At 36.8% G+C, this 21,203-nt stretch overlaps 1 protein-coding gene across 3 annotated transcripts in view; it reads left to right on the top strand.

Moving 5' to 3' along the window:
• Positions 1–21,203, top strand: part of CLASP2 (cytoplasmic linker associated protein 2) — a 142,201-nt gene that overhangs the window by 55,581 nt on the left and 65,417 nt on the right. For all 3 annotated transcript variants that reach the window (XM_050708581.1, XM_050708580.1, XM_050708579.1), the window contains exons 9-12: positions 12,135–12,214; positions 17,196–17,288; positions 18,094–18,239; positions 20,123–20,258. In XM_050708581.1, coding sequence (XP_050564538.1) covers positions 12,135–12,214; positions 17,196–17,288; positions 18,094–18,239; positions 20,123–20,258 — 455 coding nt within the window. The remainder of the gene's footprint in view (positions 1–12,134; positions 12,215–17,195; positions 17,289–18,093; positions 18,240–20,122; positions 20,259–21,203) is intronic.

The following is a 21,203-nucleotide window of genomic DNA, read 5'->3' as shown; positions in this document are numbered from 1 at the left end:
CTCATATTTTCTAGCAGAAAAAGATTTCCAAGTGTTTAGAGGCTTCAGTATGGGACAGTTTAAATGAAAAAGTTCTGCCTAAAATAAATGTAGTGAAAAATGGATACCTCTGAAACCTTCTTAGTCAAGGTAAGTTAAAACTACATACTGTAGTTAAGAAATGTATTAAAAAATGACTTAATTGTGGAACTGTAGATATAAATTGTTAGTGAATGGACTTTAAACAAGGATAAATGCTTTGCTTGCTGTATTGATCATCTTGAGACTGATGAAGACAGCTCTGAGTTTACTTAACACACAAAAAAGTCTTCAGAGTAATCAGTACTCAAATTATTTTAAACTTAGGAATTGTTAATGCTGTGCAGTAGTCTTTCCTCTATAATTTGTTTGGCCTTCATTAAGTGATTTCCAAAGTGCTGTAGTTGTCATGTAAAATAAACTAGATATTTCTTCATAGTTGTTTATCGACCCTTTGTGAGATACAAAACTGCTCAGAGATAATTTTGGCAGTCAAAGCATCGCTGATATTCTGTGGCAGTTGCCGCCTTGGGTTACAGGTTGCTGTGAATTTCAAGGATTTTTCTTCTGAAATCAGCCTTTTTGGTCTTTCTGAGCACTCTTTAAGATCTGTCTTGGGTATCAGAGAGTGAATCAGGAATTTTTACAAAAAGCTTGTTTTTGCTTCCCTGTCCTGACAGGGAATGTCAGTTACCTTTCTTCCTGACACGGCCTTGCCCATGAAGTGACTGGGTTGCAGTCATGCAGTCATGAACTCTGCATTAACCTAACCCAGAATTCAGGGAAACAGGAGGACTTCCAACTTTCCAGGTTCACCTACAGTTGTTGGGGTTTGTTGCTGTTTAGTCCCCTGAATAGGACTTGAGAAGGTTTCCTCTCATGTGATCAGTAGTCTGTTCTCCTTGGCTGTTACATATTCTTGTCCAGCCCATCGGGGTTTACTTTCCTATAACATTTTTTCCTTTGCATCTAGTCAGGTGAATTAAATGCACCTGCTGCATTTATGCATTAAATGCATTAAATGATGCACCTGCTGCATCAGCAGGTGTATTAAAAAATCAGCCTCAGTGACGAAACGGAACTGAATATATTTTCAGTTCATATGCACATACATATACACACATTCACAGCATATATGAATATATATTCATAACTGGTGTTTATTAGTCTCCCTTTTTAATGTGTGTCATCCTAGGACAGGTGGCAGATAGTTCGTGCTACTTCAGTTTGTTTTGCACTAATTTCTGGAAGCTTCAACTAGATTGTGGGATTTATTATGTTGGTATAAGCATGGACTGTATCCAATAGTCTTCTCCAAAAAAGCTCATAGCCTAGAAGGCAGCTTACTAATGGATAAAATAAGAAGAGTAACATTGGAGCAGTAATTAATAAGTCTGGAGATAAGAGCTTACAGCACTGTCCAGCCTCCTTTTGATACCCCTACTCTGTGTTACAGTCCCAAACATCCTACTAGCAAACATAGTACCAGGCAGTGGCTAGAATAAGGAAGACAAGCCAGCTGCTGTTTATTTTGCTAACATTGAATAGTGATTTTCTTTTTCAAGTAGTGAGAAGGGGGGAGGCAATTTCTTTGTTTTCATGTGGTTGAATCCAGAAGGAAAAAGAAAGGAGGCAGAAGGAAGTGGAACAGAAGTCAGCTGACCCTGCTGCCACTTTGAGTCCTCTCAAAGAGGCAGAGAAAGTGGAAACATAAGATGCAAATTATTTTTATAATACAAGTAGAGAAATTTCAGCAAAGGTACAAGTATCACTTGCCACCACATAAATGAGATGTCCTTAAAAATACAGGAGAACAACCATACATTAAAATCAAATCACTTTGACCTTTTGTTTTGCGCTAATGAACTTCTAGGACTAAAAGATAAAAATAGATAACTAAAAGATAAAAAAGCCTTGTCATATCTTAAAAAAAAAAAAAAATTGCATTGTTTGTGATGACGGGCAGTGTTAGTTCTAATTGTTCTTAATAGAATATCAGTTTGAATTCTTTCAGAAAAGACTGCACTGTTGAAAAGAAGTGTAATGTAAATGTAATTTTTGTACAATGTAAATGTAATGAAAAAATGCCTTTTTTTCTGAAACCATTGCATCAAAACAACCCCCCCATACAATTGTGTTATCCCAACCCAATCTGTTTTGCAACACAAATTATAGATGATACAAATTATTTGTTTGTGTTCCTGGTTGTTCTCTGTAACAATTTCTGTAAAATAATTAGTGTGTTTTTTTCACTATTCAGGTTTAAGATGAGGAACAAGTTAAAGTAAAATGTAAATATTAGCTTATTAGGAAGCTATACTAAAACTGAAAAGAAGACTAATTTGCATAAAATTAGCATAACTTAAAAAGCCCAACTGTTGAAATTTGGCAAGTGAGCCAGGGTTTCAAAATGTTAAGTATTTGTGAAAATTGATTGCTGAGTTCAGAAAAGAAATGCAGGAGCGCTTTGACAAATTACAGCGTGAGCATGAGCACTGTGCTTTATTTGAAAGATTACTGCGTGAGCTTACACTTCAGTATAACCAACTGTGAGATAAGCCCAAAGGAAGTCAGGTATCTGTGTTCTTGTTGCTCATGAAACTACTTTTTTTTCCCTGCTATCCCCCACCCTGGTTATGGCCTTATCTAATGTATGCTATCCAAGCCTTGAACTAACTATATTAATTTCGTTCTTGTGTAGTCATACTTTCTGCATGCTTCACAAATGCTTGCAAAATGATTTCATAGCATGCCTGTGGAAATAAGAGGTAGTATTATTAATCTTTTGTACCTGTGAAGTTATGCTGCATAGGAATTGAGGCCAGAGTTATTGAACCTGTGCATTTGGTATTGGGAAAGAGCTTCAAATATCGTTGACTAAGTCTCTCAGGAATACAATGCCCTTGCATTCCATACACAATTCCAAAGGACTCTTCACACTCAAGAACAACTCCAAAATTAAGAGTAGCATGCTAGATCTTCAGAGTTAGTTTGTGCTTCCTACTAGCACATAAGTCCTGGGACAAGGACTGTATGTGTACTTCACACTATGATTGCTTCTGAACTGCTATAGCACACCTCAGGGATTGAAATGTGCTGTTTCAATCGTTATGTTCCATTTTCCTGCCACCTTATTCCTTGTAAGCATAACTTGCTTCTAGTTCCTTCTTATCTCACCTGCTCCTTTTCTTTCCTGAAGTGAGTAATTGCACGGCGAGTTCTGCTTAGCATCGCAGTCCTGAGAGGCAGCATACTCAATTATTGCATAGAAACTTGTGTTCATGCACAATGTCTTTGGCATGTGGGAGGAATGTTTTAATGAAGCAGGCGCACCACAGGTGGAATCTCTGGGGAAGTTCTGCAACCATGTCTGCCAACTTTCTAATGTAGGGGGAAAAAACAAGTAAGGAATTGGATTTATTTTGAATGTATTTGAAGGTATTTTGCTGTTTTGTTTGTGCAGATATTTTGGCTTGAATGACTGTTTCTGGATGCCTCAGGGACCAAGACTTTTGGCATTGGAGGAGTTGAGGTGGACAACTTGGCATGAAGAATGTCAGTCACGGGGCTGAATTTGACAGAATTCATCTGTCAGTTTCCATAAACTGGGCTTTCTAGTGAAGACTTTTTTACTCTGCAAAGTCACTGTGCTGTCTTCTAAGCTGGTTTCAAAAAGCACAAAGCCACTTTAAGTCAAGTTTCTGGCAAAAATTGCTTATTTGACATTAGTATTTGATGATTGAAAAGTATATTCAATTTCTTAAATTTATCACCAAAAAATCTGATTGTGTTGGGCCAGCCAAAGAGGTTTACTGATCCTAATTGTCTGCCCAGTGTCTTTGTCAAAGCCACTTCAGGCCATTACTGGTTTTAGTGTAAGTTCATAAATCACCAACTGCAATGGCTTGAGGGACTGGTACGTGTTCTTTCTGCTGTTCTTCTCCTTCTTCCTTTCTCCAGTCTGTGCAGGTGCTTACTGCCATCAGACAGACATGAGCAACCCAGTTGGGTAATCTCCCACTATTTTTCCAGCATAAATTGTCAGAGCCTGTTTACTGGAGGCCTGTGTTTTATTCATGAGGTTTCTCAGGTAGGCAAGGCATGTTCTCCTAAAAGCTCTGAAAGTATAGCGAAGTTTATAGGAACCAGAGGGATTTTTGAGGATGGAAAGTTATTTATTTTTCTACAAATGGAATTGTTCTTTATCTTGGAAAACAGACAAAAGGCAAGTGGATTTTTGCTGATAAAATTTTAATCCAAACTAAGGTCACTACAGCATTACTGTTTGGTCTTCCCCTAAGTTGTACTAGCAGAGCTGAAGCAGTTAGTAATGTGACCTGTTTGTTAATTTGTATAGCAAAGCCAGTAAGCGGTGCTAACAGTTATACCAGAATGATTATGCTTTGGCTAGTACAGTTTATGCTGTGAGTGAAACTTGGGACATGTTACTATACTAACATAATTATTTTTGTTATTATTTTAAATTAGTCTAGTTATATCCACCCTAAAGGATACTGTTGGTATTATTCTACCAGTGTAACTATCTTTAAGTAAATCTGCTTTGTTTATAAAATGCACCTTGTCTAACGTTGACTAGAGTGGTTATTTTTATTAGAGCAAATGCTATTTGTTCCTCTCAAATATTTTGTTAAGCTGGCAACCCAAAGGCATCTATGCTAAATGACTCCTAGGCACCCAGCGGGAAAATACTTTATGCTTTATACAGGTGCTTGAGACTGAAGAATAGTTCTTTGCTTGTCTTTTGATTAATTTTTTTTAATTAAAATCCAAAGGTCAGTCTTTCAAACATGGAAATCTGTGAAACATATGAAACATTGGTGGTCTTACCTCAGTTCTATCAATGTTTCCTATATTCTGTTAATATGTTAGGCTGTGCATATATAGCCTATCAAAATGCTTGAGATGACCTAGTGATTTAAAGCAGGAAGGGAATTTTCAGAGACTTTCAACTTCCAAACATTTGCTTCATGTTTTCCAGAAGCAGAGTTCTGACAAGTGCATAGGAAAAGGTGTTATTCAGGACTGTTGTATTAATCGTACCAGTAACTATATTGTGTCTGGAAAGACGGAAATTTCTTACTGAGCCACTGAAATTCAGTCTATCTGCAGAGCTTTATCAGAATCACTATCTTAAAAGTCACCACTGCCATCTCAGAGGGGGTAATTCAGATCATGAAGCACTGTTAACTTCTCTCCGCAACAAACACCATTTTAAAAGGGAGCTGTCGGTGTTGTCAAACAGTAATAAGGGCTGGCCTAAGGATAAACGAGTAGATTTCTCGAAGACTAGACTGTTAGTGTTCATGAAAACACATAATCCACAAAGTGATTATATGAAGGTGCTTTATTAGGTGCCGGAAGCTAGGGGCATGCCTGCCCAAATCTAACTTCGTCTGATTTGTTCACTCAGTTCTCTTTTATCTCCTAAAATATTACATATGCATTAAGTTTCACAACACATCTATGCATATTCATTTCCTAGCTCCGCCTAGACCTGCTTCGTATGCTAATTATCTTATCAGTCCTTCTGCGCTTGCATATTACTCTCTGGTGGTCGTCCGGGTGGTCGTCGGGATGAAGTAAGATGTCTTCATCAGAGTTGAACTTTTTAACCTTTTCTTCTTATGCATGCTCTCGGAGCCCTCGGTCTCAGTCCAAACCGCAAGGTTGGTTTGATCCAGTTCCCAGGGTCCAAGAGGCCCCAATTATCTAGATGTCTTGCAAATTGAGCATTCTTTTAGTCCTCCTCCTTACTCCTCATCATGAATCGGTGCATTCTCCCATGCTATCCTTGCACATATATTTTGTATCTTCCAAGCGCAGCCCCGGAACAGTACATCGCAAATGTAACACATATTAAGCAATATTGTATTATTTCATCTTCTATTACCAACACTGTTAACTTCTCTGGACAACAAACACCATTTTAAAAGGGAGCTGTCGGTGTTGTCAAACAGTAATAAGGGCTGGCCCAAGGATAAACGAGTAGATTTCTCGAAGACTAGACTAGGCCGTAGGTAGTTACAGAAGGTTCAGGAAAACTCACCATGTCAGAGACTAACAAACAGCAGAACATATATTCAGAGAGAGTTAAACATTGCCTTTATCTACCCACCCACTAGGACTGGGAACACAATTTGGTTATCAAGCACTGTCTCTATTGCCAGCACTGTGCTAAAGAACTCATCTCACAGAATTAGGTTTTGTGTCATTGAAAGGGATTCCAAAAATTGGTGATAGCAAGAATCGGTTGCTGTAATCTATAGGAAGCATCTTTTAATTTCTGTAATTTATTTGTAGCTCATATGCGTGTGTTCGCTTTTTTTTTCCTGTATCAGTGTTTTCTATAAACTTTTTTCCCCTTCCTGTTTAGTGAGATAGGCTGTCTGTTCCAATGTGTTGCCTTTGCAATTGTCCTTGCTTGAATTTATTTTGTTTGAGTATGACTGTACTCTCTTCAGACTATAATTAGGTTTTCAGCAGCTGTGCTGTTTAAGCTGCCTGGAATCATTTCCTTCCCTGTCTCCACTCATTCATTTCTATCCCATGTTACCTATTGTATTGTGCTAGCACAGTGTTTATATGGCCCCACAGTGAAGCAGACTAGGGCACTTGTCTCATTGAAGCCATTCTTCTTGTCCAGTGTATTTCATTCTCTGCTTAGTCTCTTGCTGTTGTGATTTATTTGAATGTACTAGTGATAGAATGAGGCAGCTCAGGAGGAAGAACGAGTGGGAGGTGCCAGTTAACCTACTGTATGAGATGAGTATTTTTTATTTTTAGGCTAATGCTTGTATGCTTTATTAAACATAAAGCATAAGCATGCTGTGATTGTGCAGTTGTTTCAAAACAAAAATAACAGTCCAATACCACTCTGATGTATTTCTTCTTCCATATACTGTTGACCCCTTGTTTTGTCGTCCCATCATGTATAGCTTTGTGGGTACTTGCGGGGAGATCATGAAGGTGGCAGATCAAGTTAGTGGTCTCAAGTCATTTTGAAACAATGGAAAGATTCCAAGTGTCAGAAGAATAAATTTATTGTAGGAATTAATTCCTGGGTGAGAAAACTGTTTCTGAAAAAAAAAAAAAAAAAAGTAATTTCTGCATTTGCATTCAGAACCCTTTCTGGTATTGAGCTTTTCAGAATGCTGAACTTGTGACTGGATAAAGATTGTTTAGGGAAAAGAGGAGGGGGAAAAAACCTCCTGGAGCCTCACAAAACAGTAGACACCCTTTAACTTAAGATCTCATCTCTCTTAGTGCTTTGCATGAAGGAAAGGTTCATTTCCTTTGCTTCCATCTCCAGACATCAAACCTAATTCAGAAATAAACAACAAAAAAGCACCACGAAACTTGGGGGTGCTTAAGCTGTTGTAATCTACTCCCATATCAAGTGTATTTGCTATGTTAGGTAGATTCTCACCAGCTTCTTGAAGAGGTCTCTGTGTGAGTTTGTCTAACCATGATGCTTGAAGGATAGGAGTAGGTAAAGGTTATGTATGAAAACGAGAATGAAATTTCTGTATAATGTCTTACGTGGATTGTTCTCCTTCTCCTTCAGATGAATTTCTCTTCTGGGTGTCAGCTAAGTGAATCCAAAAGTAATGTAAATTGCACTCGTGTAAGAAAAAGCTGGTGGTTGAGGCTCTGGAATTTGTTTGCTGGGCACTTACAGATACTAAATGCGGTGTGCTTGCAGACCCTTAAAATTGTTTCTAGTTTCCTTACCATCAAGAATGCAGTAGTTAACATGTCTGCACCTGGTCAAAGGAATATGTGTTGTGTGGCTAAAGTTAATAACATGCATTATTCAGTGAAATGCATTAATACTCAAGAGACATACTTCTAAGAATTTATAATCAAAGCTTGGTCTGGGAAGGTAAGCATCAACAGTAACAAAACAGCTTATCAAAACATGTCTGGTCTGTCAGATCTGTCAGTTTTAAGTCTGAAGGCAGAACTGTCTGAAATGAGAATTTTGTAAAGCTCTGGTGTTGCTTTTGTGGAGGAAAGTCAAGCTTTACAACTGCATAAGAAGTTCTTTGAAGGCATCTTCACGTGCAGGACTATTAAATCTCATTAGCGGGGTAAAAGACCTCCTCAACTGGGAAACAGCAGGTTGATTTCTGTCATTTTTTGTTAGTCTCCACAGAAACAGTGACTAAACAAATTGGTAAACATAACTACTAAGAGATCGGGGAGAGAGAGGATGGACAGTATTTTTCCTTGTGCGTTATAGACTTCTGACTTTCATACAATATAAGCAGAGGCTGTTATTTCACACTTTATTTTGGTATGCATATGTGATCAGAGCAGAGGAGGAGAAAGTTTAGTGAAGTAGAAGCAAATGTGCTTATAAAAGATGTGCTTTTTTTTTTTTTTTTTTTAAGTGTCACCTGCCTAAAAACACGTAATCGTTTCTATTACCAGGCAAAGAGGCAGTAACACAATTTTCTGGGAGCAATAATTTAAAAGAGTAATGGTCTGTAGAAGTTAACTAGTTGAAGCTATGTCACCAGGCTATGTCAAATGGATTTTAAATAGAAGTCTGTTCCTCCTCTTTCTCTCTCCAAAGTTATGATTTGTTATCCATTAAGTAAAGGATATTCTCTCATTCCTCAGGATGCATTATTGAATGAGGTTAAGGTGCTAGAATACCTGTTAGCTAATTTTTGCAATTTCCTGATCTTCAAATTGATATTTTAAGGCAGGGCAAGGACAATAATACCTAATTATTTAGCAAAGGCAACTTCATCCTCTCTTGAGCTCTGTTTTATAGTGTATAGGAGTGCACTGTGGATATCTCAAATACTTAAATCCAAAGATTTACCATGCTTTTGTGTTCATGTCAATTTCCAGTGTTTGGTTTCTGTAAGTTTATTTTCTTGGCAGAAAATTGATAAGTAACAGAAAATACTCTTTGTGCTTTAATAGTGGTGTTTAGGTATTTATATAATCAAGTAATTATACAGAACTCGTATAAACTGTTAAGTGCAGGTGTTTCTTGCCTCTGGGGTCACAGGATCACTGCAGTCTTGAGCAGTATTTTATCAGGTTGCAAAGAAACATACAGTATGAGCTTCATAGGTGTTTACTGTTTTGCAGCGGACACAGTTATCTTGGACTAAAACAACGTTGGTGATGAGAACAGAAACCTTGTATGAACTGTTGCTTATACCTTTAAATGTTTTTAAAAAGAAACAAGTCCTTTGACCAGATGAAAACTGTAAAACTTAAGCAACCTTTTGGCTATTCAAACTATTTTTGCATTTACCTTTCCTGAGTACTGCATTTTGGTTGTGATTGTGTTAGTACTATGACAATTTCTTAAATGTCAGCATATTTTGGTAGAGACAAATGGGGTTATGAATTGAACTTCAGATGGCTGTGTTTACCACCTAGTAATGATGCTCCTGTACCAAATTCTTCCTTTCAGGGTTTCTCTCAACAAAATTTCTGCTCTTACCAGGGCACCCTCCCTGTTAGGAGCTGTACAGGTTTGTGTGGCAGAAAGGAAAAGGGGTTCTACAGCTGTTTTGTTTTGTTTTTTTTAGTCGCATGAAAAAGCAGACTTGTGGTACATCTCATACTCAAAATACTCTGCGTATTTACAAGCTCAAGTACACAGTAGTGGGTACAACCTCTTACCTCAAAGCAAAAATTTGAGTTGCCTTTCTCATACTTGAGGGCACTTTTACACTGCATTTCATTCACAGAAATTGCATGATTTGTGGTTATCAAGAACTTCTGCAAAACAATGTTTCTATTTGATGTCTCAGCCTCAAGAGTCTCCTGTAGTGGTCTGCATCAAGGAGATCTACACTGTGGCTTATCTGCTTGACTTGCTAGTAAAAGATTTGTGCTCACAGATTATTGACTTAAAAATGTAGGTGTACAGCAAAATGTGAAATGGGAGTTCATAAGCAACCTCATGTTTTTCATTCTCTGTCCTCTTTGAAATAGAGGCCAGTGCTCGCTGACGGTCTAGTAGCTGCAATTAGAGCTTGTGTGTGTCACAGTGCTTCTTAGATGTATGCTGAAGATTACTTAGAAAGATGTGTCCAGTGTGTAAACTTGATCTTTCCCTTTTCCATTTCCCAGCCAGTTAGGTCCTCATTCACTTTGTCAAGGGACTCATTCCCTCTACTCTCTGGAGGGAGAAGAAATAAGTGGTTACAATTTCTTCTTTCCTTTTGACTGCCATTGGCATTTGTGACAGATGCTGTTGGAGATGCACTCATAGAGGAGTTCTGTGTGCAGCATCTCTTCACAACATTCTTGAGCTTAGGCTGTCAAAACTTGGTGCCTGCAGTGTAATACAGGAACATTTACATGTCCAAATTCTGCTCAGTGTCACTTCACTGTTCTTACATTAAACAACCACAGAGGAGTAGGATAGGGTTTGTTCTGCATAGGGTTGTTCCGATCTAGTAAGTCTGTCATATGAATCATAGTGGTAGCAGACCCTCTCATTCCAAACTACACAAGTGTACAATCACAGCAGATCTAATTCCCTCCACTATAAATAGGAGATGATGGACTGTGAAGTATGAAATGTTTTTGAAGAGTGTAGCCACCAAGAGTTTGTGTTGTCCTAGCTTTTTGACCCCTTAGCCTTAACTTGTTTTTACTGGTAGTTTTTGTTTATCCTATAGTTAGTGAGATACACTTCTTCTCTGGCTGATGCCTCCATTTCATGCCTCCATTTCAGCTGCACTCTGTATGTTGGGCAGGATGTCGTGCCGTCTAATGTGTTGGTCTCACTGTATCTGAAAGAGTTCAGAAAAGACCCTTGTTCCTGAGTTTTCATTTCCTGTAGGGTCTGTTCTAATTTTTTTCCTTCAAGAAGGAAATACTGTACTGGACTTACTATATCCATGCAGTAACTTGTCTATTGTCTGCCTGTCTTAATTACTGAAGGTGCATGAAGTTTCTGCCAAGCTCTACCTTTTACTTGGAGTTTTAGGTTTTTAGCACAGCCTGCATCTGATGAATTTGCTCTTTGATTCAGGGGAAATGTTAGTCCTTTCCTTTAGACACCGGTTTTCTTGGTAACTGTAATTTTTGCAAGACACTGAAATCCAGGAACTCATTTTAAGTTATTTTCTGTTTTAGAATTTCCTTAGTTTCTACTCAAGATTGTTATGAAACTTAACAGCTATATGCTGCTATGGGACCAATAAATTACATGTTAATATTCTTCCCTGATCCTTTTGCCATGGAATTTGGGGCATTACGTGTGAATAGTTCCATCAGTAACCTTGCACAGATTCAGCTGTACTATATGCTTATGTAGCCATCATGGAAGCTCTTGGAGAGGGAACATTTTTTGGTATGATAGTTTTCCAGTAACATGTTGGGAAGGTTCTTGGAGACTTCCTCTATGTGACACGATCCTGGAGCTTCACAGAGGAACATGTATAGAGATGAGCGTGCTGAGATTTTTGTCCCAACACTGCATTCCATTTACCATGTCCTTACTTTCTGTCTTGAAGCTCTTGGAGCTTTGAGATTGAGAAATGCACCTCACACTTCCTAGCTCAACAGGAGACTTACGGGAAGTACAAGGTACTAAGAATCATGTAGGGTTGTATACAAGATTTTAAAAAATAAAGAAACAAAACACAAGCTAGGGCTGATTGCTCATAGAATGCGTGTTAATGTGAAAAACTGATCTTGAGGAACTTCTTTTAATGACAAGTAACTCCTGCTTTCTTAAGTAATTTGAAATTCTGTGCTTCATTTAGAAACGTTTATGTTAACAGGATGAAAGTCTCAAAATTCTGTACAAATGGCTAGTAGAGGATTGTTGTACTAAGTACATCTTCAACTAAACACAGAAATAAAAACAATAAAATGAAACCATTATCTTTGTCATTGGAAACTGCTCAAAATTTTTCATTCTTGGGGAAAAAAGTTTTGATTACTTGACCCTGAACATTGATTTCAACTCTTGCGATTTTAGACAGTTTTCAGACTTTTTGTGAGTTTTATTAAATGTTTGAAAACAGGTATGGTGAAAGACAGTTATTTCATTTTGAAAACCTTGATATGCATTAGTTACTGTTTAACGGTATTTTATGTTTATGTAGGTTCCTCTAAAGAAGGAGGAGCTGGAGCTGTTGATGAAGATGATTTTATTAAGGCATTTACAGATGTTCCTACTGTACAGGTAAGATGTTGTATATACTAGCTTTTGTTTTCAGAAATGTGCTATTTACAACACTGTCTTAGCTTACGCTTATATTTTTTTTTGTTTTGTTTTGTAGTCTTTTAACTGAGTGTCATTACTTTTCCTTCTTTCTGAAAATTTAGTCTCCACGGAAAGCTTCATTTTTTACCAGTTGTTAGTTACAAAAACCCACCTTTTTAAATTGTCCTACTAATTATAATTACATCATGTTTCAGGTAGAATCCGTTATTACTTTGCTTAATCTTTTCCAAGGAGCTACTGAAAATAATTGCATGTTTCAGTTTTGATAAGAAAAAGATTTCCATAGGTGTTGGAAAACTTAGGACTGCAATTTCATGGGATAAGCAACTAACAATAATACAGGCAGATAATTTAAAAAAACAAGAATTATATTTTAAAAATCTGTCTGAATTGTAATGATGCATGTCTGGCATACATTCCCCCATCTCTAGCAGCACTTCAAAAAAAAAAAAATCTAGTGACTTATTTGAATGCTAATGAACTTGTTGGATGCGGAGTTCTTAGTTGAAAGATCAGATTTTAACTTCTGTTCCTTAAGTGTGGGAATTGCTTATACTTGGTACTTTCAGACAAGGTCGGGTCACCTAACATGTTTGTATCTTCAATTTTGAGTAAGTTTTCTTTGAGGGACTGAGGAGTGGAAGATGACCAAAAACTCAGGCACAGTTTCTGAACACCAGAAGGATTTTGAATTTCTCGATAGGTAGTTTTGTTCTATTTTTATTTCCCAAGACAATGATATACTATTGGTTGGATCTCCTTTTGTAGGTAGAATTACTCCGCTTTTATGAAGGAACGCTATGTCCATGGTTCCTGTCATATTGAGCTTTTGTCTTACACTGTAATACCTTTGTATTTCTTCTTTGCTTCTCTGAACTGTTAAGAATTCTTTGGAGGGCAAAACCGTGGAACTTCAGATATTGTTTATCCTCATTATGTTGAACAGAATAATTTTCAACAGCACTGAAAATGTTCTGCCTCTAAATTGTTACTTTAACGTTTGAGGTCCCAAGCAGAGTTCTCTAATTACTTAAATTGGTTAATAACACTAGGTAATAAAAAGTGGTATGACTATATGTCATTGACCAGTAGGTATGATTTTTCTGTCTGACTCTACTGGATGGCCCACTTGTCCTTACTGATGTCACCTGAATTGAGGTGGGGAGTCACGGGAGATGTTTCATTGACCCTAAAATAAACTATTGGGTTCACATATGAGAATGTAAGGCCAGGAAAAAAAAATTTTTGTATCCTTAAGAATAATGACTTCCTGCTGTCCCAACTTTAGGTTTCTGATTGTGGACAATCTCATGTTTCTTTTAAAAAAAAAAAAAAAAATCCCACATTCTGAGACTGTGTTGATTACTATGGAAGAGAGAATTTTCTGTACTAGAACTTATGAAGAAAGAATGTTCATGACCTGCATTTTGCCAGGTTAATCTAAAAGTGAAGGAAACTTGTCAGACAAAATGGGGAAAGGGAGTTAATTGTTTGTATGTTACTGGGCCTGTTCCTGTGTCTGCCTGTCTTTTCATTACATTTGTGTGGGTTTTAGTAGTGGTTTCAGTGATGGTAAGGGAGGGAACTATATTATGGAAATGGGTCTAATTTTGAATCAAGTTTGTGCTTCTGGACTAATCAAATAAATTCAGATTATTTACTGTATATGTTTGACTTGATCTTAAAAGCCTCCACTGGTGGATCTGCTTCAATAGTAACCTGTTTCAATGATTGCTTATCATTAATCCTCTAGTAATGTCACATCATATACTTCTATCTATGGGAATTTGTAGTTCCCATATTGAAAATAGTTTGTTTATATAGTTACTGCTCTAATTTGTGTTTGAGTTTTTAAGTTTTCAGTCTTGGATGTTGTAGTTGCTGTTACCGATATATGTGGATGTTGCCCTCTGATGGATAACTGCAGTTTATGAAGATAGCTTATTTTGAGATATAGTATGGTGGCTTTTTGCTAACAAGTGTCCTTTGCTTGCTGTACTGTGATGACAGGATTGTACCTGCATATTTAGATTACAAACATAATAATTTTACACCTCTTTTTTCACTTGTGTTTAAATTGAAGAAGAAAATTCAGTGGTCAGGTTATTAGGAATAACTCCCATTATTAGCTAGATTTCTTTTCAAAACAAATTTAATTTTTTGTATTTATGTCTGACTTAGAAACTTACAAACAAAAAATGTATTATCATTGCCTGAACACCAAACTTCATGTTGGCCTTCTAAAAGCATAATTAATCAAGGGCAGAGAAAAAAAGAAATTATTAAATTATTACTTTTTGCTCCTCTGAAACTAATGTAGGTATGGAAACACTTGGTGCTTTGAGATTTTTGGTGGAGAAGTTTTAATTTCATGTCAATCAAAATTATGCCACTTATTAAATTCCTCATTAAAACGTCAATTTGAATAGCAGAAATTACATATATCCAATTCTGTTTGTGCTGGGTAATTAAAGGAAAAAATAAGTTGTTTGCCTAGGCATGCATGTGGCGCTAACTTAAAGCTATTGTGTAGATTGCTTCTGTGTTTGGCTATTGCTCTAGCACATTGTAATCCTGTGGCAGTAACTACAGCTCATGGACTCAGGTAATGTATCAGCTGAGAACAGAAATTAGCCTATTTTTGAGAGCCATCAGTAAGGCAACATACAAAAGGTATCTGTAGCTTGACCAGAACCTCAGGCTAAACTTGGCATGTGCACTAAACAGATCGAGTTGGCTGCTGCCAAAATGCACGACTATGTTTCCCTTGAGTTGCATTTCACTTCTTTGTGGTAAGTTGACATGGGCTGCTGCCCCATGAGGGTACAGAGGAATTCACAGAGGAGTTCTTGCCTTTCTTCTTTGTAGGGTTAGCTTTCGTTATGTTAAAGCCCTGAATTGGGAAGAATAGGGCAAGGTGGATGATGATAAAGGGGGAAACCTGAGAAGGTTGAATTATTGCAGGTTCTGATGGCATTATGGTCACCATAAATATAAAATTGCATCTTTACTTGACCAGTGACCACTTTTAAAAGTAAAATAAGGATTTCCTTTTGATGACATGCAATTTCATCAAATTAAATTTTCATTGCTGTGTTCTGTTACTAAAGCATTACATCAAAAGTAGAAATCAGTGGAGAGTCCAAGTCCTGTATCTACTGCAAGAATTTGTTCAGTATACTCAAGAAATTGGAAAGCTAGTTTGTATTTCAAACAGCTCTTGTAGTAATTTCAATATGCATAGGGAAATAAAATATTTTATGGAAAATATGGGTTCAGCTTAACTGTAGAACAGGATAGAGACACATTCCTAAATCTTTCTCTAGTAAGATGAAAGGTGCGGGTATATACACAGAACAGTGTGTTCAAGAGACCAGCATCAAGGCTCATCAGCAAATCAAGGTCTTCGTAAGTATTGGTCCTTGCCTCCCCCAGCACGCTCTGTGCTCTAGAACATAGAAAAACTACGTCTTGGACTTGAATAGATAATGAGTGACTATCAGGTACTACTGTTTTGGTGCTGTGTAAGTTGTTATGTTGGCTTCCAGCTTACGCTTGATAAGGGCATGAGTCTCCTTGAAGCCATGTATTACATCTGCCAGCCCTGCCTGGATGCCTCAGATGGCACCAGCTGCCTGTGTCTGGGCAACTGAATGTAGCCCAGTGTGTGTATGTAAAGAATCATAGGATTGTTTGGGTTGGAAAAGAGCTCTAAGATCATCTAATCCATTTTTTAACCTAGTACTAAAGTCCACCACTACACCATGCTAAGTTCTACATCTAAGCGTTTCTTGAAGGGCTTCAGGGATGGTGACTCAACCACTTCCCTGGGCAGCCTGTTCCAATGCTGCACAACCCTTTCAGTAAAGAAATGTCTCCTAATATCCAACCTAAACCTCTGCTGGCACAACTTGATAATTTAGGATCCCAGGGATTAGTAATCTCTAGTTGAAAATATGTTGCTGAAAAAAATCAGTTTTCTGGTTAGTAATCTGTCCATATCCTTTTCATATCATTTTTTCTTAAGCTGGGGGGAGAAGGAAAAAAAAATCACATTTTGCATATTCATTGGAAGCAGAATAGAATGTTCTGTGCCTTATATCTATGAAAATCAAAGGGAATTCAGTTTACTTCTGTGAAAATGTATTAACATTATTTTTTTTCTTGTTTAGAAATTCAGTGTTGCACTTGCAGTTATCAATAAATTAATTAATTCACTTATTGCCAAATAGTGACTGACGTATGATTAGGTTGTCAGGCTTCAGTTTTGCTGGAATTAGTATGCAGAGAATAGAGGAGTCTGGAGGCTGCTCTTTATATTTACTTGCTGATTCTGTGAGTTAATAAGTGATAGGCTTGGAATAGTAATATATATAGAAGCTATCGAAGCTTTTAATTTATTTTTTCAGACACATTTTATTTTAGTGTTGACTAACAGCCCAGTTAGTTCCTTGTAATATCACAACTCTTAATGAGGAAGAGAGTCCCTTGCCCCAAGAGAGTTTCATTGGGTTATAATCAGTTGGTTGAGTAATGAGTACCCATTATAATAGTGGGTATGAAAATGAAATTGTATTGCAATAACATTGCAACAGAGTGTTTTTTAGATTACAATTCAATATGAGTGGAAATTTTAGACAAACAAACATGAACATGATGAAATTCTAGTTATGATTAGGGTGTCACAGAGATGGAAGGTGAAGTCTTGAGGAAAATGTTAATTCTTCAGCTTTTCTGTTAATGAATGAATATTCACTGCTGAGTGAATTTAGATTTGCCTTAAAACACTCTCTACCTTTAGCGTAGTTCTCTGGAGCTAGATAAGAGGGGCAAGATTTTCACAATTATAATTGAATTTTTAGTCTTCTCAAGCTAGCTTCCTTCATCAGGTTAACCAAAATATTAACAATACAAGTTTCCTATGCTTTTAATGTTTCAGATCTATTCTAGTCGAGAACTTGAAGAAACATTGAACAAAATCAGGGAAATCCTCTCAGATGACAAACATGATTGGGATCAACGAACTAATGCGGTAAACTTTTTATCTGTTTTCAATTGTGGGGTGAATGTATTTCATAAAACACAGATGACTGGATATTTTAAAAAATGTTGTTCTTAGTGATTACACTCCTGATAATCAAAGCCACTTTAATTTTAGATTCCAAAACCTTCAGTTGCCACGTATCAAATCATTTCAGAGTAAGATTATGCGGGGATTTTAAGAGGCTGAAATGTATTTTCTTGACTTTGAAGTGAAAGCTTTTCCAAAAGCTATCATGTATGGGTGGTTGTTCTTTTTTTTTGTTTGTTTTTTTTGCGTTTCTGCAAAGTTGCATATTCTGCACGTAAACTGCTAGCATTTGTAATTCTTATGTATGGCTATAAGTTTGATTTAAGGAATTAAAATGTTTCCTTTTGTGTGTGGCATATATATATCTTTAGATCTATTTTATGGTATCTTAGTAAGTGTTTAGGAAGGGGTACATGAACAGAATTATGTGTTTGTATGTTTGTAGACTGGGATCTGTGACTTCAGGTCTAGAATTTCAGTAGTAGATTTTACTTCTTAACAGTTTCAAATTATTACCTTATACTTCAAAAGGATTTGCTTGAAGTTCAGTATTGCTGATAGAAGTAATGTTCCTCTTCTATGGAATTACACTTTTATGGAAACAGTTGCACTCTTAATACATTTAGCATGGTTGTCTCAAGACTTCTCTTAACGCATGTCTGTAGTTTCAAAATGTTTATGTACAGTTTTGCAGTAAATTAATACTTTTTTATCTTTAGAAATACATATTAGTAGTGTGCAAAACTAAATGCTTTAAATTTTTTAGCTCAAGAAAGTTCGGTCGTTGCTTGTTGCTGGAGCTGCACAGTATGATGGATTTTTTCAGCACTTACGGTTGTTGGATGGTGCGTTCAAGCTGTCAGCCAAGGATCTTAGATCCCAGGTGGTTAGAGAAGCATGCATTACTGTAGCGTAAGTATAGTTTACCTGTGTTTGTGTACATTGCTAGACTTCAGTGTGAAATTGACTGTTATAAACTGCTTTACCAGTGTTGCAGGAAAGATGGTCTTTTTGGACTACTGTACACTATTACTGACAGAGTCAAGTCAAGATCTGAAGCTGTAGAGAAAATATGAAAGAAACATTTCAAAGGAATTTGTTCTTTTAGTTGATAAATACAGTCGATAATCCTCTAAAAGATCCTATGTGAAGAATAAGTTAACATCACTAGACTAAGTACAAACTACTTTAAGTACCACTGTAATATTGGGAACTAATATTAGAAGTACTTAAGTTTGGGTAATTGGCACAGGACTTCACTGTGACTATTTATAATAATAAAGAGAGCTCTCTGGTTTTTACAGCCCTTCCACTTGACTTGAATTGCTGGAGATGCAATGTAAAAAGGAAAAAATCAAGTGAAAGTTTAAACAAAAATTCTATAGTCTGATGAACTGATATCTTTAATTTCCATGGCAATCTTAAAAGCCTTGGCTAACAGAAGTAAGACCTCCACCCTTGTTATCTTGCGGGATAAATTCGAGGGGGTTGAAGAGGAAGCCTTTTTTTTTTTTTTTTTTTTTTTTTTTCATCAGAGGAGTTTTTCCCATTCCTGTCTCCTCCCCCTTCTGTAAAGGCATTAATGTAGCCAGTAATATTTAGTGGCTATGTGAGACAGGTATGGCCCAGAATTCGCCCTTGCTCTTCTAGCTTTCAACTGAATGGATCATGGAGGCCTGTTGGAACATAAAGCAGTCCTTGACAGGGAGATTCAGGGTTTGAGAAAGTAATCCAAATGCTTCCTAAGATGAAGTCAGTAGTAGCATAAGTATACTGTGCAAACGTCCTCATCCAGGCCTAAAAATTTGGAATATTTCGTGATACCTAAAATATAGATGTATTTGATGTAATTTTCAGCAGACTGTATTTTTTTTAATATACGTAGTCTCTTTGCATGGCAGAAGTGTTTAATTGAAATCATAACTTTGAATAAACGAGGGAGTTAGTTTTTATGGATGGCTAATCACAATAAACTCAGTAGTTTTGCCAGTATTGTAATTGAGAATATTAGCTTTTCAAGTCGTGGTATTGATTTTTCGTTATGAACTAAAGTTATATAGGTAAACCTTCTAATACGTCTGCTAAGCAACTGAAATGTTCTGCAAATCATAAAATCCTAGGATGGTTTGGGTTGGAAGGGACCTTAAAGACCATGTAATTCCAAGCCCATGCCATGGGCAAGGACACCTCCCACCAGACCAGGTTGCGCAAAGCCCCATCCAGCCTGGCTTTGAACACCTCCAGGGATATGGGGCATCCATATCTTCTCCAGGCAACCTGTGCCAGTGCCTCACCACCCTCGCAGTGAGGAATTTCTTCCTTGTATATAATCTAAATCTGCCCTCTTTTAGTTTAAAGCCATTGCTCCTTGCCCTATCACTACACTCCCTGACAAATAGTCCCTCTCCTGCTGTCCTGTAGCCCCCTTTAGGTAATGGAAGGCTGTTACGAGGTCTCCCTGGAGCCTTCGCTTCTCCAGGCTGAACCACCCTAATTGCCTCAGCCTGTCTTCATCGGAGAGGTGCTCCAGCCCCTTGATCAACTTCATGGCCCTTGTCTGGACTTGTTCTAAAGCTTCCATGTCCTTCTGGTGCTGGAGGCCCCAGAGCTGAACACAGTGCTCCAAAGAACTATGAAATCCTGCTTTTCCAATAAAGCAAGGACTTGGAAATAATGAAATTAAGAAATGCTGTTGTTTGTAGAGAGTGGTTTAAAATAACAAAGTTTATTGTACATTTAAAAAAAAAAAAAAAGTACTGATTTTTATTAACTGTTTTTTTTTCTTTCCTACATAGCCATCTTTCAACTGTTTTGGGAAACAAGTTTGATCATGGCGCTGAAGCTATTGTGCCTACTCTTTTTAATCTGGTTCCCAACAGTGCTAAAGTGATGGCAACGTCGGGGTGTGCAGCCATTAGGTTCATTATTCGGGTAAGTGTTACTAGTTCTTTTTTTTTTTAGCTAGAAATGTTGATGTACCTGTTCTTAGCAGAGATATGACCAGTTTGGAAATACTAGGATTATAAAATAAACATTTTAGAGTTTTAAAGAATGATTAAACAATGAAGAAATATTTTTATATGGTTGGACAATATTATTTATCACTGGCACCAATAATCAGCAATGTTATCACGGTAAAGGTAGTAGTAGTATACGTTTTGAAAGCAAGTCTGTTTTCATGATTCTTATAGCATGTGAATTGAATATTTTTTTTAAAAAGGCTACTTTGAAAGTTAGCTGACTTTTTGCTAAAGACAAAGTATCAGTCAACAAGCTAGTAACAAATTCTTGAAAATATTACTTTCACCAAAAAGTATGTATTCTAAAAAAAAATAAAGCAATAAAAATAAACATAAAATCAATAAAAAATAATATATAAATAATATATACATGACGTATAATTCCAATTTAGAGGAAGAGGAAGGAAAAATTCAGGAGTGTTGAAGAGGAAGGCCAAACTTCGTGGAAGAAAAGCCCAACAGAGATTTTTAATCCTTTGGTTTAAGAACTTTGTAAGCTATTGACTCCTTAAAGTTATGGCGTATGCAGAGTACTCTATGCTAGCTCTGTTTCTTATTGTCTATTCCTTAAGCACCTGCTACCAACCTGTGTCTGAACCAAGATACTTAACTAGACTTTTGGAACTTCTACTGCCTTACTTATATTTCACATAGGAGTAGGAGGTTGCATGTAGTTTCTACATTAAAAGCTAGATTGTTCTCTAGTTTCTTAATGTTTGGCACTTAGTTGTGTTCACTAGGATCTCATCCACAGCCGTAGTTTTTGAAATTGTTAGAAATTATTTCTAAATTTCTAATTGTTGAATCTAACTGTTTTAACCACTCACACATTCTGTTGCAATCTGTCTTATGTTTT

This window comes from Cygnus atratus, chromosome 2 (assembly GCF_013377495.2).
Source record: "Cygnus atratus isolate AKBS03 ecotype Queensland, Australia chromosome 2, CAtr_DNAZoo_HiC_assembly, whole genome shotgun sequence".
NCBI classification, from domain to species: domain Eukaryota; kingdom Metazoa; phylum Chordata; class Aves; order Anseriformes; family Anatidae; genus Cygnus; species Cygnus atratus.
Note: the sequence above shows the minus strand (reverse complement) of the source record. Positions and strands in the feature narration are given on the sequence as shown.